At 49.6% G+C, this 21,700-nt stretch overlaps 12 protein-coding genes across 12 annotated transcripts; 7 read left to right on the top strand and 5 right to left on the bottom strand.

The window, feature by feature from the left end:
* Positions 1–801: 801 nt before the first annotated feature.
* Positions 802–1,704, top strand: N7509_005385 (uncharacterized protein; the record flags this gene model as incomplete). The annotated part of the gene is made up of 2 exons (XM_056630022.1): positions 802–1,023; positions 1,090–1,704. The coding sequence occupies 2 exons, from the start codon at positions 802–804 to the stop codon at positions 1,702–1,704; spliced, it is 837 nt and encodes a 278-aa protein (XP_056489324.1).
* Positions 1,705–2,231: 527 nt separating this feature from the next.
* On the top strand, positions 2,232–2,901 carry N7509_005384 (uncharacterized protein; the record flags this gene model as incomplete). The annotated part of the gene is made up of 2 exons (XM_056630021.1): positions 2,232–2,464; positions 2,520–2,901. The coding sequence occupies 2 exons, from the start codon at positions 2,232–2,234 to the stop codon at positions 2,899–2,901; spliced, it is 615 nt and encodes a 204-aa protein (XP_056489323.1).
* Positions 2,902–3,050: 149 nt separating this feature from the next.
* On the bottom strand, positions 3,051–6,101 carry las21 (mannose-ethanolamine phosphotransferase LAS21; the record flags this gene model as incomplete). The annotated part of the gene is made up of 7 exons (XM_056630020.1): positions 3,051–3,613; positions 3,677–4,678; positions 4,759–5,132; positions 5,205–5,332; positions 5,407–5,695; positions 5,770–5,814; positions 5,905–6,101. 7 exons carry the CDS (start codon positions 6,099–6,101, stop codon positions 3,051–3,053), a joined length of 2,598 nt encoding a protein of 865 aa, XP_056489322.1.
* A 422-nt stretch (positions 6,102–6,523) lies between these two features.
* On the bottom strand, positions 6,524–7,029 carry N7509_005382 (DUF2423 domain-containing protein; the record flags this gene model as incomplete). Its single annotated transcript, XM_056630019.1, has 3 exons — positions 6,524–6,672; positions 6,737–6,769; positions 6,855–7,029. The coding sequence occupies 3 exons, from the start codon at positions 7,027–7,029 to the stop codon at positions 6,524–6,526; spliced, it is 357 nt and encodes a 118-aa protein (XP_056489321.1).
* Positions 7,030–7,376: 347 nt separating this feature from the next.
* On the top strand, positions 7,377–9,393 carry N7509_005381 (uncharacterized protein; the record flags this gene model as incomplete). Its single annotated transcript, XM_056630018.1, has 7 exons — positions 7,377–7,524; positions 7,696–7,899; positions 7,958–8,029; positions 8,110–8,426; positions 8,485–8,590; positions 8,654–8,879; positions 8,943–9,393. 7 exons carry the CDS (start codon positions 7,377–7,379, stop codon positions 9,391–9,393), a joined length of 1,524 nt encoding a protein of 507 aa, XP_056489320.1.
* Positions 9,394–9,831: 438 nt separating this feature from the next.
* On the top strand, positions 9,832–10,101 carry N7509_005380 (Trafficking protein particle complex subunit 6B; the record flags this gene model as incomplete). Its single annotated transcript, XM_056630017.1, has 1 exon — positions 9,832–10,101. The coding sequence occupies one exon, from the start codon at positions 9,832–9,834 to the stop codon at positions 10,099–10,101; it is 270 nt and encodes an 89-aa protein (XP_056489319.1).
* Positions 10,102–11,499: 1,398 nt separating this feature from the next.
* On the bottom strand, positions 11,500–12,878 carry N7509_005379 (malate dehydrogenase; the record flags this gene model as incomplete). Its single annotated transcript, XM_056630016.1, has 7 exons — positions 11,500–11,640; positions 11,715–11,859; positions 11,914–12,376; positions 12,444–12,531; positions 12,596–12,706; positions 12,769–12,800; positions 12,866–12,878. The coding sequence occupies 7 exons, from the start codon at positions 12,876–12,878 to the stop codon at positions 11,500–11,502; spliced, it is 993 nt and encodes a 330-aa protein (XP_056489318.1).
* A 1,139-nt stretch (positions 12,879–14,017) lies between these two features.
* Positions 14,018–14,916, bottom strand: N7509_005378 (uncharacterized protein; the record flags this gene model as incomplete). The annotated part of the gene is made up of 5 exons (XM_056630015.1): positions 14,018–14,189; positions 14,320–14,444; positions 14,524–14,547; positions 14,666–14,760; positions 14,865–14,916. The coding sequence occupies 5 exons, from the start codon at positions 14,914–14,916 to the stop codon at positions 14,018–14,020; spliced, it is 468 nt and encodes a 155-aa protein (XP_056489317.1).
* Positions 14,917–15,289: 373 nt separating this feature from the next.
* N7509_005377 (DUF2015 domain-containing protein) lies at positions 15,290–15,775 on the top strand (the record flags this gene model as incomplete). The annotated part of the gene is made up of 2 exons (XM_056630014.1): positions 15,290–15,344; positions 15,456–15,775. 2 exons carry the CDS (start codon positions 15,290–15,292, stop codon positions 15,773–15,775), a joined length of 375 nt encoding a protein of 124 aa, XP_056489316.1.
* A 663-nt stretch (positions 15,776–16,438) lies between these two features.
* N7509_005376 (U2 snRNP complex subunit HSH49) lies at positions 16,439–17,629 on the bottom strand (the record flags this gene model as incomplete). The annotated part of the gene is made up of 3 exons (XM_056630013.1): positions 16,439–17,077; positions 17,159–17,534; positions 17,610–17,629. 3 exons carry the CDS (start codon positions 17,627–17,629, stop codon positions 16,439–16,441), a joined length of 1,035 nt encoding a protein of 344 aa, XP_056489315.1.
* A 1,358-nt stretch (positions 17,630–18,987) lies between these two features.
* N7509_005375 (putative mitochondrial folate carrier protein Flx1) lies at positions 18,988–20,092 on the top strand (the record flags this gene model as incomplete). Its single annotated transcript, XM_056630012.1, has 3 exons — positions 18,988–19,105; positions 19,184–19,438; positions 19,509–20,092. 3 exons carry the CDS (start codon positions 18,988–18,990, stop codon positions 20,090–20,092), a joined length of 957 nt encoding a protein of 318 aa, XP_056489314.1.
* Positions 20,093–20,667: 575 nt separating this feature from the next.
* N7509_005374 (uncharacterized protein) lies at positions 20,668–21,617 on the top strand (the record flags this gene model as incomplete). Its single annotated transcript, XM_056630011.1, has 3 exons — positions 20,668–20,814; positions 20,878–21,072; positions 21,135–21,617. 3 exons carry the CDS (start codon positions 20,668–20,670, stop codon positions 21,615–21,617), a joined length of 825 nt encoding a protein of 274 aa, XP_056489313.1.
* Between the last annotated feature and the right edge of the window lie 83 nt (positions 21,618–21,700).

The raw sequence follows: 21,700 nt of genomic DNA, 5'->3' as shown, positions 1-21,700 counted from the left end.
CATCCTCATTGAAAAACGCCTGCTTTTTTTCTTATCCAGATAATACTGTCGTCCTCAAATCCTAGATTTCGATGATTAAATATTTGCCAAGTTTCTGGATTTCGAATCGACACTATGAGACACCATTTGGCCATTTTAGCCTCAATTGGGTACATCTATGTGGATCCACTGAGCACCATGCGATGTTTACGGCAGAATTCGCTCTCCCAGGAGCAACAGCCGAAGCTCCTAGGGCCGTTGACCGTCGTGGGTGCAAAATAGAGGGGTACTGGGAAGGCAGCCGTTTCTGGCGCCAAAAGCGGCCTTTTTCGTCGTTCTCACAGGACAATAGAAGGCGTATTGTTATGCTGGATTGCCAAGAAACTAAGACATTCCGGCACTAGCCAGACCAGGAGAGCGGATATTTTGTCCAAAAGCTTCACTTTCGAGAAATCTTTAATTTGATCTCAATGTGAAGCGGGCCCTTCCATTCCGGGTTCTGATTCTATGATTTTTTGGCAGGACCCAAGTCACATCACAGAAATTTCAACTCAACCTTTTTTGTGGTTTCATCAATAAAAAGAGCTTCCAATTTTGGAGACAAACTTTGACTAATTTAGACTGCCAAGATTGGCGTCACGCTAATTGATCCCGAGCTAAATAAGTATCGAGACATTCCCACCGGAAGTTCTCAGGGTCTCACCACCAGGGTAGAAAGATCCTTGATTGCCCCGCAGACTCGGGATGGGTCTGTACATACTACTCTATTATCTCTTATTATTCCTGCTGTTCGGATACTTCGTGGTCTATCACTATCCAGCTATGACTTCCGACGCCCCTGCTTCGACTTCATCCCCGCCACGCGATCCAGCTGAGATCAACAAACTAGTGACCGAACAGGATGACCAGTCTTTCTACCATCATCCTTCCTGGTCGGAGCGATGGTCACACCCCGAGTTTGTCGGCCACTTCCCGAGCATTTGGCTCAAAGCCCCATGGCTTGAACAGACCAAGCGAAGCCCAACAAGGTTCCTGTACCCGTCGGTACCCTCTAAGTTCCCTTGGGGCTACATCATATACTGAACAGTCTACACTGCCGAATCAGATGAGCTATGGCCCCTTGCCATGGATAGGCTGGCTAAAATCATGAATTACTCCATCGACTCTGATCTTCACGCCGAAATTCGATGGAAGGAGCCTGAGGATGAAGAGCCAGATGCAGATGCTGAGCGGTTGGTGAAGGAAACACATAAGGATGTTATTTTTTCAGACAAACAGTTCTGGGATGGAGCAAGTATCGAGCAGGTTCGACATCATTATGCTGAGTATCTTCGTGCAAGCAAGGACCGGGGAGCTGGTCGATTCGAAGGCTGCCTTTTCATTGATGAGCGGTCGCTGAAGTCAATCGTTGCTAGTCCTGACCCTCAGCCCTGGCTCAAGGGGAAAAGGCCTAAGCAGCCCATTCGGCCTTGGGGTTTTGTTGGTATGATCGATGGGCGGTATCCGGAGAATCGGTATGAGCCGGGATATACTGGCTATATGCGGGTGGAAATTCTTTCCCTGTGGTCTCTCTATGATGAGTTGAGATTCAAACACATGCAGGAGCTTTGCCCCTCTGTTCCTGATGGATTAATTCCGTTTTATGACAGTGGGACTGGGAAAGCGCAAGACGAGGAGGGAAACTTTTTTCCAACGGCGGCTGATCGAACGCCTCGACTGTTTTGATAAATTATAGCCAGTTGATACCAAGGATAGTTTGCATAAAGGTAAATTTCCATATCCCTTCATACCAGGAGATGAAGATAATAGAGGCAAATGATTTACTTTCGAAATTGAGATATTCACAGCTATATGGAACAGTAAACCTTGACTAAATAAAGCGCTAGCTTGTATGAAGGCAGAAACACAACTCCAGAAGCTTGGTTCAATTTACTTTCCTGGCTACAGAGCTAAATGCTTAGTTCAGGGCTGGTTATAGCTAAGGTGCGTGGAAGGGGCTTATTTAGTAGCAGGAGGGGCGGCTTAGCAGGTCCCGGGACCGCTCAAGAAATATAAACTGAGACACCAGGCCTAGGTGACCCGCAGACTATGGTTTCAAGTGTGCTGCGGACCTAAGTCTGCGGTGGAGGTACGTCCTTATATTCTAGTTGTAAATGTAGTCAGTAGATCGCGGTGGAGCGGTGTGGGGTTCCCGCGACGCCGACCAGAAATTTCCCCGGAACTTCACTTCTCGTAACCCTACAACTTGCAGAATGCAAACCCAACAACCAACCAACATGGACCCTCAAGAGATCCAGTCTGTCCGCTCAGTCTTACACCTAATCTATCACCGGAACAAAAACCAACATCAAAAAGCGAAGTGGTGGAGATGGCTTTCAATGCTGAAGCGTACCGTCTCGGTCCTGGCCTCACTGGACGCGAAGAAGCTTGCGACAAGCTCCCACCTGCAACATCTGCATTTGCATCTGATCCCGAACTGCTATCAGTATGTTTTTTTCTTAAGAAGCATTCTGGAATAATCAAGTTAATTTTCATCACAGGGCATTCTCTACTGTCATTGCCGATAAACAATTCTCTACCCTTGGTATCGTACTCATGGCTGCTCTGGCGCGTCTGGCTAAGGCGACGGGTATGAGGTACCCCAGCGCAAATTCTACACGGGTAGAATCAAAGCAGAAGCAGAACATTAAGTCTAAGCCTGCTGTTGTGAAAGCTGTGGTGGACCGTGGAGAACGGATCCGTCGCGACGACGATGACAACGGCGATGACTTGCCCATATTACGCAAAAAGCCGCAGACTCAGTCCAACGACGAAGAAAATGGGAAACCTGCCAAAGTTGACAAAGAGAAGAAGAAGGTCAAGAAGAGTTCCAGCAAGAAGAAAAAGAATGCCATCGATGATCTATTCAGCGGGTTATTCTGAAGATCACGATTCCAATTCCGATCTCTTTGGAATTAATTACGCTCCGCTTAAAGTTTCTGATTGGATGGAATTTTTCGATGATCCCCTAGGAAAGGCTTCTTTCTTCCCAGGGGTTGATCTGATTCTATAATCTAATCTTCCTATCCTATCTATCTGCGCGGCCAGAGACACGCGAGACCGATTCCGCCCAGAATATTGACAGCAACATGATTCGCCATCGCCCACGCCATGCTATAGAGATATTTGGGCGAGAACACGGTCCAGATGAACAGGTGTGTTCTGAGTGCTGTACAAGCCGCCATGACAGACAACAATGAAGCGGCGACTTGAAAAGTAAATAGCGCCGCAGAGTCATGACGATGATTTTCAGAGGTATGTGGCGGGCGAAGCAGATGACCCATTGAAATCCACCAAATAGGTCCAGCCCAGTTACTAACGAAGGTCAGGATACCGACGCAAACCACGCTATAGCTGCCGACACCATTATAGGCGCTTGAAAGATCGACTGAGGAGATTGAGTTTGATCCGCCAAAGGCGAAAAATGTCATGTACTGCAGTATCAGGGTTGTGGCTGTTACTTCGATTCCGGTGAGGTTTAGCGATGATAGCATTGTTCCTTGGGTTCGGAATAGGAGGAATACTGGGACGTTGGTGATTCTGGATTGCGTCATTAGGAAGAGGTGGAGAGCTTCGTGGAAAAGGGCGTTGGATGCTGGATATGATTGTCAGTTCGGGGTATTACGGACATTTGCGGACAGTGGAATCTTTATCTTACCCCGTGTTGAATGTGATCTCTTTGCAGAAACGATCGCTAAGAGTCCACAACAAGCAAGTCCACCGAAAACCAATCTTGCCTGCAAAACTAAAGACAGGCTACCGAGCCAGCCTCCAGCAAGTTTCGACAAGGGGGTATCTGCGAGAAGCTCGGGTGAATCATTCGCCGCGAAGTTGAGTTTGAACAGGAAACCCAGTGCGGGTATGATCAAAGCAATCAGTTTTGCCGGTGCAACTGATGGCATCTTCGCCAGCAAATGATAGCCAGAGTCCACATATGTCAATATCACCAAGGCCCATAGAGCGTTTGGATGGGCGGGAAAGAAATCTCGAGCGATATCCGGTTCGGCCGTGAACTTTTGTCCTGTTTGATTCCATCTTCGAAGTACTCGGTGTGAAGCAATCAATCCTAGTGTCGCCAGTTTTATCCACCTAAATGGGGAGGAGGCCTTTCTGCGCGAGACATTCGAGTTCCTCGAAGATCCCGATTCAGATCGCATATGCAGGTAAAACATCCAGCCCGAGCATATCCAATACCAGAACTGTTGCTCTTCTTCAACATAGCTACTCGCAAACATCATACTTCCGTAGCCAACGACCATAAACACCAAGAAAATCCCCGTAGAAACGGTCCGAGAGAATTCATGGTAAATTTGAGGCAAAAGCAATGAGGTTGCAACAGCTAGAATTAGCAGTCCGGCAACAAGTCGGGACATGTCATAGTTGCTAGCGGTACTACTCATCACCTCCTGCGTGGCCCGTGAGAAGCGTAGTAGGGCTTGCTCAATGGCTGGATACGCTTCTTCGGACTCGGACAAATGTTGTTCGGAAAGAAGCTTTTGGGCTTGTGACCATGTACATTGAACCTCATCAATCCCGGAGAGATTATCCGGGTTACAGGTCGAAAAGGCCTCAGCGTCAAAAGTGGCGCTGGGGAATGTAGACTGGGCAATTTTCAATAATTGCCGGGCATTTCGAGATAGAAGTTGAAGTTTTTGAGACCCTGTGTTTTCCTTCATCAGTTCAAATTCATTCTATCAGTGGGGCAAAACTCATTAGCCGAGTTAATTTGGAGTGCCTTACCGGACTCCCACATATCTAGAAGACCAGGAATGAAAACTCCCAGGCTATTCAAAGGAATTGGCAATCCTAATAGACCCGCCAATGTCGCGGTGATATCTGATTGCTGAACAGTTTGATAAAATCGAAGATCGTCTGGGGTTGCGATGGGACTTTCGGCCCGCGGAGCGTCCATTGTTTCAAACTTGGGCGAAATGAAGAGCAGTGCTGGCGAAGTTTCACCAGCAGATGAGCCACCGTGATTCCCGGCTTCGTTCATGCCGTGATCGCCGCACAGAACAAAAAGAGTTGACTCCAGGTGAGACTCATGTTGAATGGCGGTATAGATGTTATCCACAATGGCATCCATTTCCTGCTGTTTGGACAGCATGAAGGGGCTATCCAAGAGTCAGAGACGAGACGGCCGAGGGAAGTGAGTCTTGGATAGGTCTAGCAAGGGATGGAAATACCTTCTTGGACCTGCCTTATGTCCGATATGGTCGAGGCCTAGATAATGCATAATCATGGCTGACCAGTCGCTTTGGGCCAACTCATCAGGAACGTGGCGAGTCACGTTATTGTCCACTTCGGTAAAGTCCTATATCATAAATGTTATGTTTAGATTGAAATCACGGCTGTTGGCGTGTATATCCCGGGTAGATTAGCACTAACCGACACAAAGAAACTTGTGGTCCCATCTGCACGGTCAAACATCCCTGGGAACAGCTTGAGCCACGTATCATCACCGTACATGACAAGGCGATCGCCCCTAGCTCTCAATTGCGCCAGCCATGTGTCCTGGTACGCAAGAGATGAGCCGGTGTCTGACTCGGCGATGTTGAGAATCACATCAAGGAACGAGGGCACTGATCCCGTAGTCATGGCCTTCAATCGAGGCATTGTGACCGTTGGCGAGCTAGCATGGGCCGTGAAAGGCAAGGCAGCCCCTGCTCGAATTAAGCTAATAGAGAATCAATAAATATTCCATAACCTTCGACTTTATAGGTTTATAAAATGTTAGGAAATAAAGCAAACCTTTGCGTGAATGAAAATCCAGACTCATTGGAATAGACAAAATCGCTATAAACGGGTTTAGTTGAATGTTGGATGAATGCCGCGAGATGGGTCCAGGTTCTGCTAAATGAGCCCGGTTTCTGTTTGATCACATACCTGCGGAGTGCATCGACGACCATGAAAATGACCTTGTCAAAGATTGCTGGCGTGGCATTTTGGTCGATCTCGTCAAAAGTAGCCAGGCCAGGTAGTAGCGGTTTATAGGGGAAGAAGCCAGATGAGAATACCAGAATACCCAGTGGCACCAGGATATTGGCGAGTACAACAGCCCAGCCAGAGCGGAGAAAAGCCATTGTATAGAATCTCTCTCTGGCCTTGCTGCAGCGCCTGGAATAGCTTGAAAGAAGCGAGCAGCGCGGTTTAGCGAATGGCGATCATGATAGATCACCATTGCGGATGTTTACGATAGCCGGCATGGAACCACACCGCCTTCTCCATCCATGCGGTTACATATTTCACAACTGAATATTTACTGTAGGAATGTCGGAGCATACGGGGTAATACTGTAATGGGAGGTCGATATGGTCAAGGTGAAATAGTTCACGTCTATCAAATGCGAAAGACAGAGACGTTAAAAAATGGGGAGACAAAAAAAAAACATAAGCCCGTACCCTCGGGAGACTCCCAACGCCATGGATTCTTCTTCAACTGCATCAAACCCGTCTCGTCCACTTGCTTTTTATTCTTTTGTATGTCCAATCATCACTTCGAATATTCACTTTCTCTTCGAGCCCTTCTTGTCCTTTCCATTGGTCTTGGGCTTAAACACCATGGAGTTGCGGGGTTTGCGATTGCGCTGCTTTTGCACGCGGCCGGACTTTTGAGATCGAGTTGAGGAAGAGGGCTTAGTATCGACGTCCATATCTATAGTAATAGTCAGAATTGAGTACATAATATCGTTTGGCGTGAGGAAACGGGGCCGACTGACCTTCGCTAGTCGCAGCTGTCTTGCCATCTTGTTCTGCGCGGGACAAAGAAGTTTAGCGGGGGTTTTGGGGACAAGAGGTAGAAATCAAAACCTCGATACGGAGTAGTAACAAACATACCGGCCTCAGCAGATTCAACTTCCATTTCCTTCCTCTCCGGGCGAGGTTGGTCGGCGAGCTCTTGTAGTTTAGTGGCAAGACGTTCAGTCCGGGCATCGACGACGGGACCAAAGAAGGTCTTGCGAAGGTTGGCGCGGTTGCGCTTGGAGACGCTGGCGCGCACACTCTTGGCCATGATGTCGGTATATGGAGGAGAGAGGGAAAGAAGGGAGAAAAAGGGTGGACAGGAGGGGAGGTTGAGGTTGTGGCCGTGAAAGTCAAGTCAAATCGGAGGTCCGCAGTAGTTTTTTTTTATCGCAATTTTTTTTATCGCGATAGCCACTTTGCTCCGTCTTTAGTCATCCAACCTCACCTCTTGCTTGCATCGCGCCCTCTTCCCAGGCCCTGTGCTCAATGTTCTTTGGGGGCGAAACAATATCTCGGTGACGAGAAGATTGAGATGTATCTGCGCAGATTCTATATTGCAGACCCGGTCGCATTGCATTCCGCTTGACTGTTTCCCCGTCCCGCAGTATTTCCACCATGGCGTCTTCGCAATCGTCGACGGAGGTGCCACATCTGGTAGCACTCATTAAGACTCTCACCAACCCTCAATTGAAGGATCTTTTGCGAAATGAAGGTCTCGCGGTATCCGGGGTGAAAGCGTCGTTGCAGATCCGAATTATTGACTGTTTGTCTCCTCTGCTCACCCTTCCCCTCCCCCTCTCAATCTCTCTGCGTCTGCCTCAAACCCTCCGCGCTTTGCGCTCCACCCTTCCTTGTCCATGCCATCTTTCACTCGCCCTCAGTCCCGGCCATACCTCCCTTCCATTTCGCAGATCCTGACTTTCTTTTCAATCAGATCTCGAACGCCTTGCCACATCGGAGGGGAATGACGCGAGATACGATGCGCTCAAACGCCGTGTTTATCAATCGGCAATACCTGGGGCGATGTCATTCCAATCGAATACCAACTTCCAATCCTCGCAGCCTACACAGTCAACACCACCCCACTCGCGAGCTGCACCTGCCAGCGCCTCGATGCCCTCGAGTTCCCACCCCCACGGTAAGTTCAACCGATCGATCGATACGTCTACTTTACTTAGTGTCTGACTGGTCATCAGGCCAAATCCTTTTTAAGGATAGCCCTTTCTTCACCATTCTAACAAGTCTTACATCGGTGGTGGAATGCAAAGGTATTTTATTTCTTTGTCCTTTGTCGTCATGTTCCTCCCTTTCTCCGTCTACATGAAATATCTAACCCAGTCACCGGCAGTCCGCGAGCAAACACGAGATAGCGTAGAGCTGAAAGTCATACCCTCCGCATCTGTCGCGGCAGATCTGCAGGCAGATCCAACTCTCCGAGTCATGGTCTACTGTGCAGCCGACTCAGGGCTGAAGTCATATACAAAGTCTGATATCGCATTTCCACACCAAGTGGAGCTGAAGGTGAACCTAGATGAAGTCAAGGCAAACCTTCGAGGGTTGAAGAACCGACCGGGAACGACTCAGCCCGCAGACATCACGAATTACATACGCAAGAAACCGAACTATACAAACAATATTGTTATGACTTACGCATTGACGCAAAAGGTAGATTTTGCTGCGGCTACCTGCGAATTGTTATGATTGCTGATACATATCCCAACAGAAATTCTTCGCGCTCATCAACCTTGTTCGGTTACACCCTGTCGATGAGCTTGTCGGTCAACTGCAAACGCGGAAGCTCATCTCTAAGGAACAGGTTATTCGAGAAAGTAAGCATGGGCCATGAGCCATCTCCTCCCGAAAGACGGTCTTTCCTTACAGTGTTCCTCTAGTGAAAAATCGTGCCCAGGATTCAGACATCGTTGCAACGTCCAGCGTCATGTCGTTGAAATGCCCATTATCGACTCTCCGAATCCAAGTCCCGTGTCGTTCGATTGTCTGCACACACAACCAGTGCTTTGATGCATCGTCGTTCTTAGAGTTGCAGAAGCAAGCGCCAACTTGGACATGCCCAGTTTGCTCCAAGTCCACCAGCTTCGAATCCCTCCAAGTCGACCAGTAAGTACCACTATTATAAAAGGACTTTCGTTGCCCTGGAACTTTTCAATTAACAAATGCTAGATATGTTGATGAGATCCTACAATCCACGTCTACAGATGTGGATCAGGTTGTCGTTGAACCTAGTGGAGACTGGACCAACCCAACCGATTCAGACATCGCCAAACCGGGCGGGGTGACACCAGCATCAGACGACGACGATGACGATGATTTGATCGAAATCAGCCAGCCGGGATTCCCCACACCTACTGTTAAGCAGGAACCCATATCCTCCTCCACAATCATGTTGGAGCGAACGCCCGCGCAGTCTCAATCCAGAGAAACATCGACGCCGTCTTCTGCGATTAGGGCTTCAAGCAAAAAACGTCCAGCTTCTGCTATCATTGACTTGACAGCAAGTGATGATGAAGATGACGAATCCCCCATGCCTCCAATTAAACGACCAGCTTTGAATTTCGCCGTGAGAGAACTACCGCCTCCAGATCATCCTAGGTCATATCCACCGCAATATTGAATTGAACGTTGGTCGGATAACTAGTCTAGGGCTGGGTGTCCTTTTTTTCCACTTCATGTCTAGTAGGGGATTTTCTTTTCTTCTTCCCTTCATCTCATGCATCCTGCTGTGGTGTTTCTGGCGTGGATATGGTTCTCTCTGGGTTGCTTGCATTCGGGTTAGCTTCGGCGAACAATGATTGGTTTCTATTTTTTCCCCATCCTTATTTCCCATGTAATTTTATTTTTTGTTCCCCGTGTAGATTTAGATAGGATCATATAAGCCCCCCCATCCCCATTGGTACTATAGTGGCCGCAACTGCAGCTAGTTGCCTGAGGCGGCAGAGCGGGCACTGCACTCCGCCGACCCGACCCCGAGCCTACCTTAGCCTTGGCAGAACAACTTCCCCAATCCAATCCAACCCAACACCCCTCTCACCCAGATCACGTCTCGCCCACCATGTCATTCGATGCCTCCGCCTCATTAACGATCTCCGATCCAAACGCGCGCGCCCTCAGCTCCTCATGTTTCGACTTCCTCCTTATAGAATTGGTCCCCATGGCCGAGCGCCTGGCAAAGCAGTTGTCAACGTCAACAGAAGAGACCGAACCCGAAGATGAAGAGGTTAGAGAATCAACTTACTTTCGCCTGGACTCTTTGGGATATCGTGTTGGTCAGGGATTGGCGGAGAGGTATGTGACAGTTCTGCTGCGCGCGAACTGGGCCTGACTCCCTACTCTACTCTTCGCTATGCTATGCTTCGTTCTCGCGGGGGGCCGAGTAAATTGGAAAAAGACACAACCGACTAACAAAGTCCGATGTTACAGGTTCTCGCGAGATCGCCCTCGTTTCACCGATAACCTCGACGTCATCAAATTTCTGTGCAAGGATTTATGGACCGTTCTGTTCAGAAAGCAGATTGATAATTTGAAAACAAACCACCGAGTGCGTTCACCGCGAAGCTTCCCCCGCCCCGAGCTCCGAGGACTCTTCCAGGGGCTAGCTAGCTAGCTAGCCAGCTAGAGAATACCCGTGCTTTCATACCCAAATCCAATCCAAACACGAGAGCAAAGCGGACTAGGCTAATACAGTTCTTTTCTTTCGGTTACAGGGTGTATACGTCTTGACAGATAGCGCATTCCGACCCTTTGCGAGGATGAGCATGGCTGCGCGAGGTGATGCGGTATCAATGGCGCAAGCGGTACGTTTTCTCTCCAGAAGGAGTCTCCCTTCCTCTCTTTCCTGCGGGAGTCCCGCAATCGAATCAAATCCAAACTAATAACTCCGGCGTCTAGTATCTCTGGTTTCCCTGCGGAGTAATTCGAGGCGCATTAGCCAATCTCGGAATCAATACCACTGTGCAAGCGGAGACGTCGGAATTACCGGGAGCTACGTTCCAGATTAAGACTGTTCAGGCGAGGCCTTGAGGCAATGGGTAATGGGTAATTACAATTGCGAAGCCTACGCCCCCTTCCAGGCTGGCCTGGACTGGACGCAATCATATCACATCACATCACATAATGAACATAAGCGCTTGCATTGCAGCAGCATAACGCAAATAAGGCCCGCTTTCCAGCTGGACTGGACTGGACCTGGACTGGACTGGTTCACCTCACGCTTTCCCTCCTTGCGAAAAATTACCTTTCCTTGGATTGGATTCGAGCTCAGGGCCTTCTTTCTACATAAGGCATGAGGGTCCCTAACCATTATGCCGGGCCAGGTTCAATCAACTACGGAACTTGCAACTAGAGTACGAGGATGTGTATAAAGTGGGTGGGAGAATATCTTTAATATCTTTGCTTTGCTTTGCATGCATAACAGCCGCTTTCTTTGAATACCCATAAAACACTAACTAGGGCGGAGAGCATCGCTTCGCCTCGCCCCTTGTTATATTTCTCTTTGATCGTTCATAACCTCATGATGTCACGCTTAGAGCCTATCTTCGGGAGCCACAATAATTAGCAATGATCTGACACTTCATGGGAAAGTGGACTTGGGAGGTGTGGACCAGTCAAGGAAAGGAATACACATCACAAAACAACTCAATCATAGACACTCGATGCGTAGTGGAGCGGGGAGGGATTAGGGATTAGGGATTAGGGTGGGAGGAGTGGAGTAGAGGGAGTATTACTTTGGGGGAGGGTTCTTGACGAACTCAACACCCTTCTCGATGTTGCCCTTAAGACCAGTGACGCAAGCTGCGAGGAGCTTCTTCTCCTGCTCGGTGATGCCGTCAAGGATGTTGATGGCCTTCTCGGCACCGTTGGGCTGTATCGTTTTTCGTTAGCGTATTGTACTATGTTATACACCAGGTCTTAAGCCCGTCATGGAGGATCACTTACGCCGAGCTCGACGGGAGTAGAGAAGAATTCGACACCGGTGGCCTTGGCGATCTCAGCACCACCCTCGACACCGGGCAGGTAGACGAAAGTAGGCTCGACAATGCCCTTCTCGCCCTTGGCGGCCTTGATAACGGCCTCGGCGAAGCTATTAAGATGTCAGTGGTTGGCAATATCAGCGTGATTAGAGAAGTAAACGTACCGGAAACCAGCGAAAGCCATGGAAAGAGTAGCGGAACCAGCACCATCCTTGGCCTTGACAACCTCATCACCACCGAATTGGACACGGTTGATCAGAGCATCGTAGCGGTCAGCGGGGATCTGGAAGCCGGGAGCGACCTTGCTGAACAGAGGAACAATGGTCTCGCCGGAGTGACCGCCGATGACGGGGACGGTGGCCTTGGAGGGGTCCTGCAGACCGGAGAACTCCTGGGTGAAGGTCTCGGCACGGACAACGTCGAGGGTGGTAACGCCGAACAGACGCTTGGGGTCGAAGACACCGGCGGCCTTGAGGACCTCGGCGGCAATGGGGACGGTGGAGTTAACGGGGTTGGAGATGACCAGGGTGAAGGCCTTGGGGCTGAACTCGGCGATGCCCTTGACGAGATCGCGGACGATACCGGCGTTGATCTTGAAGAGGTCGTCACGGGTCATACCGGGCTTGCCTGTATAGCGTTGGAGTTAGTAAATGGAAAGGCGAAGTGCAAATCTAGGTTTGGAGAGATCACTCACGGGGAATGCCGGCGGGGATGACAACGACGTCAGCACCGGTCAGGGCGTGCTTGAGGCCATCGTCCTTGGGGAGGTAACCGGTGATTTTCTATAAACACGTTAATATAGTTGTCCGGGTGTCCAGGTGTCATGTTCCGGGGGTAGTAACATACGGCAACGGAGGAGATGTGAGAGAGATCGGCAGTGACACCGGGGGTGTTCACAACATCGTACAGAGCAAGCTCATCGACAAGAGGGCACGCCTTCAGCAGGAGAGAGAGAGGCTTCAAGAATATTAGCTTTGATCGACAGGAATTGGACGGTGGAGGATGGATGGGGAGCTAACCTGGCCAATGCCGCCAGAGGCTCCGAGAACAACTAGAGAGAGTATATGTTAGAGAGGGGCAGGGTTCAATTCAATCCAAGATGAAGATAGAACATACCAGCCTTGACCATGATGATGGTTTATTAGATGGGATGAAGGTGGAGTAGAGGGTGGGAATAGATGGATGGGGATAGGAGAAAGATGTTGGGGAGGGGGGGAGTGAGCAAATATAAAGACACGAGGGGGAAGGTGGCAGAGAGGGGCATATGAGGGGCAACCCCGGAGTTACCCAGACCAGCTGCAACCAGTTGGGACCGACTGGGACTGGGACCAACTGGTGACTTGCGATTTGTTTCGGCAGCCGCTTGTTCCAAAGTGGATCGTCGTCCTTGTCAGAAGCTACACCGAAGCGCCTTATGCGTCTGTTTGCACGGCCTTTCTAGTTTAGTTCTTCCGTTGCCTTTTCAGTACATTGTGTAGTGTATTGTGTATATTCTAGTACATCTGTACTCCATATACCCAATTGAGGCACAGAATGTACATACCCAAAATATCAATTGCCGAACTCACTGGAAAACATTCCCCGTGTCACAGTCCACATATCCCAGGGAAATTGCCGCCGTTCCGGCCGTTCTCGTGCTACCCTTGTGATTCTCCGATATCTTGGGCTCCGTCACCCGGGAAAAGGCGGGACCTCAAGAGTTCCGACGGTAAACCAGATGTCATCATCGAACGTACCTTGTGTTAATTAGGTGCCTATAGGCTATAGGTCACTCTGTACCTATCGATTGTCTACACTACTTGGTCACAGTAGACCCGCTCTACCGTGCCCCCGAGGCTCTTTACCGTGAGCTCGGCCCGATTGTCGGCTGGTACATATTGGTATCTAGATCCATGAGTATAGGATGATTACTTTGCCGGGTCCCATATTTTCTGGGCTTGGGCTTGGGCTTGGGCCTGATGTTATGCTGTTCTGTTCAATGTAGAGGGTTCTTTTGAATTGAAAAATACTCCTCTCCCTTCCTCCTCACTTTTTGATTCTTTCAAAAGATCGGAGCAAAAGGTTCGTCCGTGATCCCTCCCTTCCAGCCTCCGGGAGAGTGTCACTAGTCGCTAGATTACACGGAGGCCTGTGTCCTCATCCAGCCCGTGGTTTCATATAAGAATGTAGGATTCCCCCATCATAATCAAAATCCACCACGAATTCATTTTTCCCTTCCCTTCCCAATTCGCTCATTCGTCACTGTTATGTTCTGGATGAGTGACGAATTTACTCGGCCTTCTCCTCAGCCTGGGCCTTGGAGCCACGGGGCTTGCGGGCAGGGGTCTCCTTCTTGGCCTTCTGGGAGCGGCGGACGGCAGAGACACGGGCAACGGCCTCCTCGCGGAGGTCAGCGCGGTAACCGTGCTGGGCGGTCTTGTCGGCAACACCCTTGTAGATCCTGGTAGAGAAAGGTTCGAGGTCAGCATCGTTTTCCTTCCGCGCGTGGCGTTGCGTGGCATAGTATCGCTTGCGACAAGCCATGCCATGCCATATGCCAAATTGGGTGGGTATGTTCGATTCAGCCTTACTTGCGGGTGCTGGCGTTGGGGCCGTAGGTGACGGTGACCTGGTTCTGGGCGGGCTTGTTGGGGTTGGCAGCCTTCTTGGTGGTCACAGCAACACCGCCATTCTCGGTAGCCTGGACACCAATGGCCTATGGGTTTGCGAAATCAAGTTAGAACATTGTATTGGGATGGGTTTCGTTGCGAGTATCGATATGGTATGATATGTACCTTGGTGTTGGCGAAGCCGGAGTACTAAAGATTCCAGTCCAATCATTAGCCCATGTTCAAAATTGATATAAAACCATCCAAGCCCAAATTGCTTGCTTTTCCCTTCCTTCTTTCTGCGGGGAATTCATCGGATATCCCATACCTTGAAAGAGTGCTTGTTGACCAGGTTCAGGGGGTCGCGGGAGAACTGGGAACCACCACCGGTGTTACGGCGAACCAGATAAGAGTTCTGGTTACCTGTAGTAATTCAAAAAATCACCATGTCAGTCGAATGTCATCCATTTCTCAACTGCCTCCTTCCAAAAGGCGAAATTCAAAATCATGGGAAATCGGGAGCGTACGGGTGATCTGCCAGACCAGGTCGTTGGAGACGTTTGTGCGTTCGGCGGCCATTATGACGGTATGCTGGAATCGAATGGATTAAAGAGGGAATCGAAGATCGGACTATGGGCGAGCTCGTAGGGTCTCGAAGTGTGCGATGCGCGCTGAGCTCTCGCTAAGCGGGCCGCTTTAGGAATAGATTGTGGGCCTGACCCGTCAGGCTGCAATCTCCCGTCATTTATGTACATTATGTAATGTACAAATGTGGCTAGGGTAACCCAGTGGCTAGTGGCTAGTGACCTGCGACTATCGCATAGGCTAGTTATCGCAAGGCGCGCGTCTTTTGACGTCTTCTAGGCAGCTAAGCTCTCTTCGATCACCCTCCCCCCTGGGCACAAACTCTGGCCCCGGCATACATACACACATCATAACAAACTCGTTCAAAATGACTTACTTTCTTTTCTACACTCTGGTGTTCTTCGTCATCTTATCAGGAACAGGTAAGTGGGAGATTCCCATGTCCGCCCTTCCCCGGATTTCCCGGAACCAGACCAGACCTGATCTGATCTGATCTGATCTGATTATTTGAAATATGCTAACCAAATATACAGCACTGTACCTCACTCGATCGCGATGGCTACCCTTATTACCGATCCCAGATCACATCTACCACCGCCTCCCATCGAGTTTCACATCTGACTTGGAAAACGGCCTGAGCTCATCGCAGTTCGACATCGCGGCCAATATCACCGATGGAGATACCCGCGCTGGCCTGGACGCAAGAGCGAAGGCGGAAATTAGAAAGATCATGAAGAACAGGAGGGTTAACTTTGATGAGGCGCGACGCATATACACCGAACAACGATTTGCGAAAAATAATATTGGGCCTGATGGGCGGCCGAGAGATCCGAAGTTTGTCTCGTTTTCGTGATTGAGACAATGCTTATAACTGCTTACGCTGCATCTTTTCTTTTTCCTTTCTTTGTGGAGCGAGGCTAAGCTCTTCTATTTGTCATCGACTTGCTACTCTCATTATTATCGACATTGATATCATTTCCTTCGAACTCCCTAGATATGCACTGTCTGATCGTCTAGTCTTGTCCTTCCATTCTTGGGTGATTACCTGTCAGCATGGTATATAGTTCTAAGCCATGCGTTTTAGAGATATTACATCTCGATCCCTGTAATTGGATACAGCTACATCTACGTGCGCCATATTATCATAATTCTTTTGGTTCATTAAAGGTAACTTCACTTGAGGCTTTTCAACTAAAGTTGTGGCTTGATCCCTTGACCTGGATATGTACCAAAGCCTTAATAGCGAGCCCGGGCAGGATTTTGCAAGGCCATCATATCTTGTCGGTCAGAAACCCAGCGATAGACATAGCCATAGTCCCAATGTCTCTGCCGGGTTGCGATCTCTGTTCTGAAGGCAGAAGTGCGAATGTTATTGAAATGGGATCAGATTGGGTGCCGTTCTTATAGGGTCTTGACGCAGGTCCGGAAGGGAAGCCCCGTCACAAAAGTAGTTCCAATGAGGGTATTGAGAGTGACGAAAGGGTTCAAAGTCGGAAAATCCCAAGATAACTCATACTCATCGGCCATTTCCATATCCAGGCTGCTGGAAGCCAGGCGGTAATGGAGGAGGCGCACCAGTGGCACCTGTTGGCGGACCGAACCCTGGAGGCGCAAATCCCGGCGGTGGTTGCTGCGGCGCGGCATTATACCCCGGAGCCCCGTATGCCTGGGGACCACCGTATCCCACTTGAGAAGGCGGCGGTCGAGCCGGTAAACCCGGTGGCGGAGCAGCAAGGGAGGGGGGGAGGAGCACCAGGCGGCGCGGCTCGCATTTGCGGAGGAGGAGGAACATTCTGATATCCCATCGGAGGCATACCTCTCCCCGCTCCCATATCAGGAGTCTGTGGGGGGCCAGTGCTGACGGGCCGTGAGCTGTCACCATTTGGAATTCCTGGAGGTCCTCCGGCGGGGGAACGACAATCTGCTGGGTCGGTTGTTGGATGTTGTGCTTCCGAGCTTGTGACGCTAACATTCGCTCGGCTTCGTCACCGTGGCGCTCGCCCTTGCCGTCCTTCTTGTAGGCATATTGAACGGTTACTTGTTTGTTCATCAGAATTTGGCCGTTCATGTTGGCGATGGCAGAATCGGAGGATTCGAAGTCGGCGAAGGAAACGAATCCGTAGCCCTTGGAGAGGCTGTTGTCGTCGCGAGCAACCTAGAGAAAAAGAAAGAAAGCGATTAGTTCGATTCGGACGGAGTACCATGTTCGCACGAAGAGAGGAAGAGTGATTCTTACCTTGGGTAGGTTGACCAAATTGCCGAATCGGCCAAAGGTGTCATAGAGCATTTGCTCGGAGACCATTGGGTCTAAGTTTCCAACAAAGAGTTCTGCCCCGATTTCCACGGACTTCTGTTTGTCTGCCGATGCCTTGTTCACACGGATTGGTTTGCCAAACAAGCGAATTCCATTCATAACTCTCGAAGCATACTCCGCATCTTCCTCGCTAATAAATTCCACGAAGCCATATCCTTGATGCGACTGCGTCACGCGGTCTTTTGGTAGGTGGACATTCACGATGCGCCCAGCTTGAAGCATGAGCTCCCATACTAGGCTGTCTGAAGCTCGTTCGTCCAAATTACCAATATATACCGTCGCCTCCTTGTCTTGTTCCCTGTCAATCTGTTAGTTCTGTTTTTCCTTGGCTGGTCTGCGATCAGAAGGGGGGGAGGGGATCTTGGTTTCGTACCAATGCCTTGCGCCGGACATCACGTCGGGAGGTCAATCGAAAAACTGTGAGAGCCTATGAGATGAAATCGGTCTGGCCTCGAATTTTCAAGATTTGCAATTATCGACTTGTCCTTGTGGGGTGGGAAGAACGCGTCAGGTTGGGAGAGGGTAAGGATGGGTAGAAGCTGGGAGCTTGGATGATCATGGGGTTTTCCGACTGCCGAAAACTTTTGATTTGAGCCACCTTCCGCTCCCGCGACGTCCTCTTCTCCATCTACCCAACTCGACTTCCTACCAACGGATCCATTCGCCCACTCCTTTTCCTCCTTTCTCTACACTCACACATTCTTCAAAATGGTTCAGTTTTCCGAAGAGACCAAGGTTAGCCATTTCCATCGATTCTGCGAACACCCGTACATGAAGACTGACCATGACTTCTTTTCACCATTAGGAACGTGTTTCCAAGGTTATTGATATTTCCCGCGTCGCCATTCACTAGTGAGACCTATACCGATACCGATATCATATTCTGCTTGTTCCACGACCGGGCTAACATACTGCGACCTGCCAGCGGCTACCTGCCTCTCATTATCTACCTTGGTATGTTTCATCGATGCCCCAAGAACCACTCACCATCTCTCCCATACGTTCAAAGTGACTAACGCGATTGAAACCAACAGGCTACTCATACAGCGAGCCCAAGCCCTCCCTGTTCAAGTATGTTCGATCCGATCCGACCCTACGCGACCCAGCCCGAACTCTTCCCGAACCCTCTCCCTCAATTCACCCGAGTCACATTTTGAGATCTAACATAATGATTAGGCTTTTCTCTCCCCTGGCTTAAATCCGACAGACGCACATTCAGGATGATGATCTAGATATGTGAGAGATGCCAGTGTGCCTTGGGAAAATGGGTCCCCCAGCCTTGACCGGCCAGAGAGATTCTTCTCCGAGAGATAGGATCTTTCTGGAAACCACAATATCTGAGCACTGTGAGGTTGGGTTATGCTATGAAATTATAACCCACCATTTGTATTTTTAAATCAATCGACTATAATCATCTATCTGTCGCTTTTATGTTCCGTTTACAATTGGCCGCGCGATAACTCTACCAGTCCGTATACCGCAATTTATCTTGACACCCCCTCTAGTCTCCCCGTATATGTATCGTGCGCAATTACTTTCTCCTCCACTGCTCCTTGTATTCTCCAGAAGATAGGGAAATATCATTGCGAATGCTCGATTGCTCGACAGTTTGAACGCGCTTACCTTGGGCCGTGACTCCGTCATCTTCCGCGGACCGCCTGGCAAAAACGAACCCACCTGCGCAACCACCCTCATTGTACACCACAACCTGCTCTTTCTAACTTCCGACGCGCTTCGGTTGGGGGACTTTCATGACTGGTCAGAATGGCCTCTCTTCATCTGTTGTGGAGACCGTAGCAGGATTCACAGCAGGTATAGCTTCGACAATCTCCCTCCATCCACTTGACTTGGTCAAGATCAGACTCCAAGGTATGTCTGCAAATTACCCCCTCCCCGAGGGACCATTTTATGCGGTCAGCCCTGGTCTAACATTCCTGGGGTGTATAGTTGATCGATCTCATTCCTCGCGCCTCGGCAGCTCGTTACGTATTATCCGTCAAATCGCGCGTCATGAGGGTGGCCTCGCGGCGTTTTACAGAGGATTGGGTCCGAATCTGGTCGGAAACTCGACTGGTTGGGGCCTATATTTCCTGTGCTACGGCAGCTTGAAGGATATTGTTGGTAGATACCGAGCACGAGATGGAGACGGGGCCCAAGGGCCACTGACATCCTCGGACTACTTTCTGACATCGGGAACTGCAGGTATGCAATGCTTCCGAAGCCCGAGCTACGCTCGGAGAATAAGTGCTTTATGGCTACGATTCTAATCTAGCAACCACAGGGATTATAACATCGGCCCTCACAAACCCAATATGGGTAATCAAAACCCGAATGCTATCGACCGGCTCCCAGGTCCCGGGCGCATATACATCACTCTCATCCGGGGTAAAGCAGATCTATGCAACCGAGGGCGTAAAGGGGTTTTATCGCGGTCTCGTACCGGCTCTTTTCGGTGTTAGTCACGGTGCCCTCCAATTTATGGCATATGAACGACTTAAAATTCTTCGATCGGATTCAATGCGCCTGGATGATCCCGTGGAAAGGGGGTTGAGTGACAGTGTCCAGGCGAAGCCCAGCCTTGCGCGACTTGGAAATATTGATTTCTTCGTGCTCTCTGGGTTGTCCAAGGTCTTTGCTGGTTGTGTCACGTATCCATATCAAGTTGTCAGATCCCGGTTACAAACATATGAGGCTCATTTATTGTACCGTGGGACGACAGATGCTATGAGGCAGATTTGGGTGAAGGAGGGATTCGCGGGCTTCTATAAGGGGCTCGGTCCGAATTTGTTTCGTGTGTTGCCGAGTACATGGGTTACTTTCTTAGTTTATGAAAATATGAAATTATTCTTAAGTTGAGCTAGATTCTCAATCGATCTATCTATCAAGAAGAACCCTCAAGCAATGATTCCAGCTCCCATTCCAGGAGATAATCATTTATTTGTCATATGTCCATAATCGATTGGCATTTACCTTTATCCTCAAGGCGATCCATGAGGGAAAAGAGGTTGCCGGCGGTAGTACTTCCTGCACTTCCCGCTTGTAAAAACATCTCGACGCATGGTTTGACTTCCGATCTATGGCCCCAGATCAACCTGAGTTTTTTTGGCACCGGTTGATTCATTTCGCTGCAATTACCATTTCGTGGGTAATGGGGCACGTGCTAAGGTGTAGAAGGAAGGTCGCGCTCAAGGCCAAAAACCGAAAACCCCAGTAATATCTAAAAAACCGAGACCGCGGTTACAGTTTCATTATGCAACCACAGTTAACTGGGCCTGACTGCTAGAAACCGTTTCTCGTATATTCTCACCTGATAATCTATCTTAAGTAACTCGCATAGAAGTTATGAAGCTACCAAACTAAACTATTCTACCCCACTTTGCTTTACGCCAACCACTTCAGCTCTCCCCGCACTCTTATCAACGATATTCACCATGACTACCCTCCCTATTATTGACCTTTCGGCAAAGCAGGACCCCGCAACTGTTGAAAATTTGCGACATGCGTTACGTAAATACGGCGCCTTTCGTTTATGGGCTCCCGAACTGAAGCAGGCAGTTGCTGGAGGCCTATTGCGCGAGGTCGGTTTCAATTTCCTGATGCCGACGTTTACTTTCCGTTCACTGCATATTAACATTCCCTAGGCCCGAGGCTTTTTTCAGCTCCCAACTGAAGTAAAACAACGAACAAAAGGGTATTCAGGCTTTGGCACGGAACTCATTCGTGGAACTACGCCAATACCAAAAGAAGGCATCAACTTCTTCCGGAAGAACGACCAGCGAGATGGTTGTATTCCTCCCCCAGCCGAGTTTTTTCGCCATGTCATAGCAATACATGATGTATGAACTTCCCTTCACCTCCCCAAAATATCAAATACTCGAACTCATTTTGTGATAATCAGAACTGGAAGCGTTCTCAAGACCAGTTGTTTAACTTAGTCTTTTGTGACGTTCTCGAGTCGGATATACCCTTGACGGGGACCCCGTCGCTTGACTATGAGTCGGTAGGTATACAATATTATAACCCTCAACGGATGATCACCGGGGACGGCGATTATTCTCCTCCGCACATGGATGGTGGCACGCTTACGATATTGATTCGGGAGGATGACGAAGGTGATGGACTAGAGGTTGCGGATCTTGAATCCACAGAGGAGCTTGGTAGCGACGGTGTAGGTCGCGAGGCTGATTTTTTGCGTGTTCCTACGGCTCCAGATGAAGTGGTTGTAATGGTAGGAACTCGATTGCAGCGTATAATGGGGAGAACCAAGGCTCGCGCCTGCGTGCACCGAGTTGTTGGCCCAGGCCAGAAACATAGCACGGATGATCGGGTTAGCGTTGGAATATTTCGTGCCTGTGTTCCTCATCCTCCTCCCCCTGCTTAGAGATGCTGCTGTTAGAGTCAAGAATAATTATTGCGAAGCGTCTATCAAGTACGAGCCATATTGCACTGGTTTCTATGTACAAG

Source organism: Penicillium cosmopolitanum, assembly GCF_028827165.1.
Source record: "Penicillium cosmopolitanum strain IBT 29677 chromosome Unknown utg000006l:49.0-5199605.0:1.0-5204138.0, whole genome shotgun sequence".
NCBI lineage: Eukaryota > Fungi > Ascomycota > Eurotiomycetes > Eurotiales > Aspergillaceae > Penicillium > Penicillium cosmopolitanum.
This window is presented reverse-complemented; position numbering and strand designations above follow the sequence as displayed.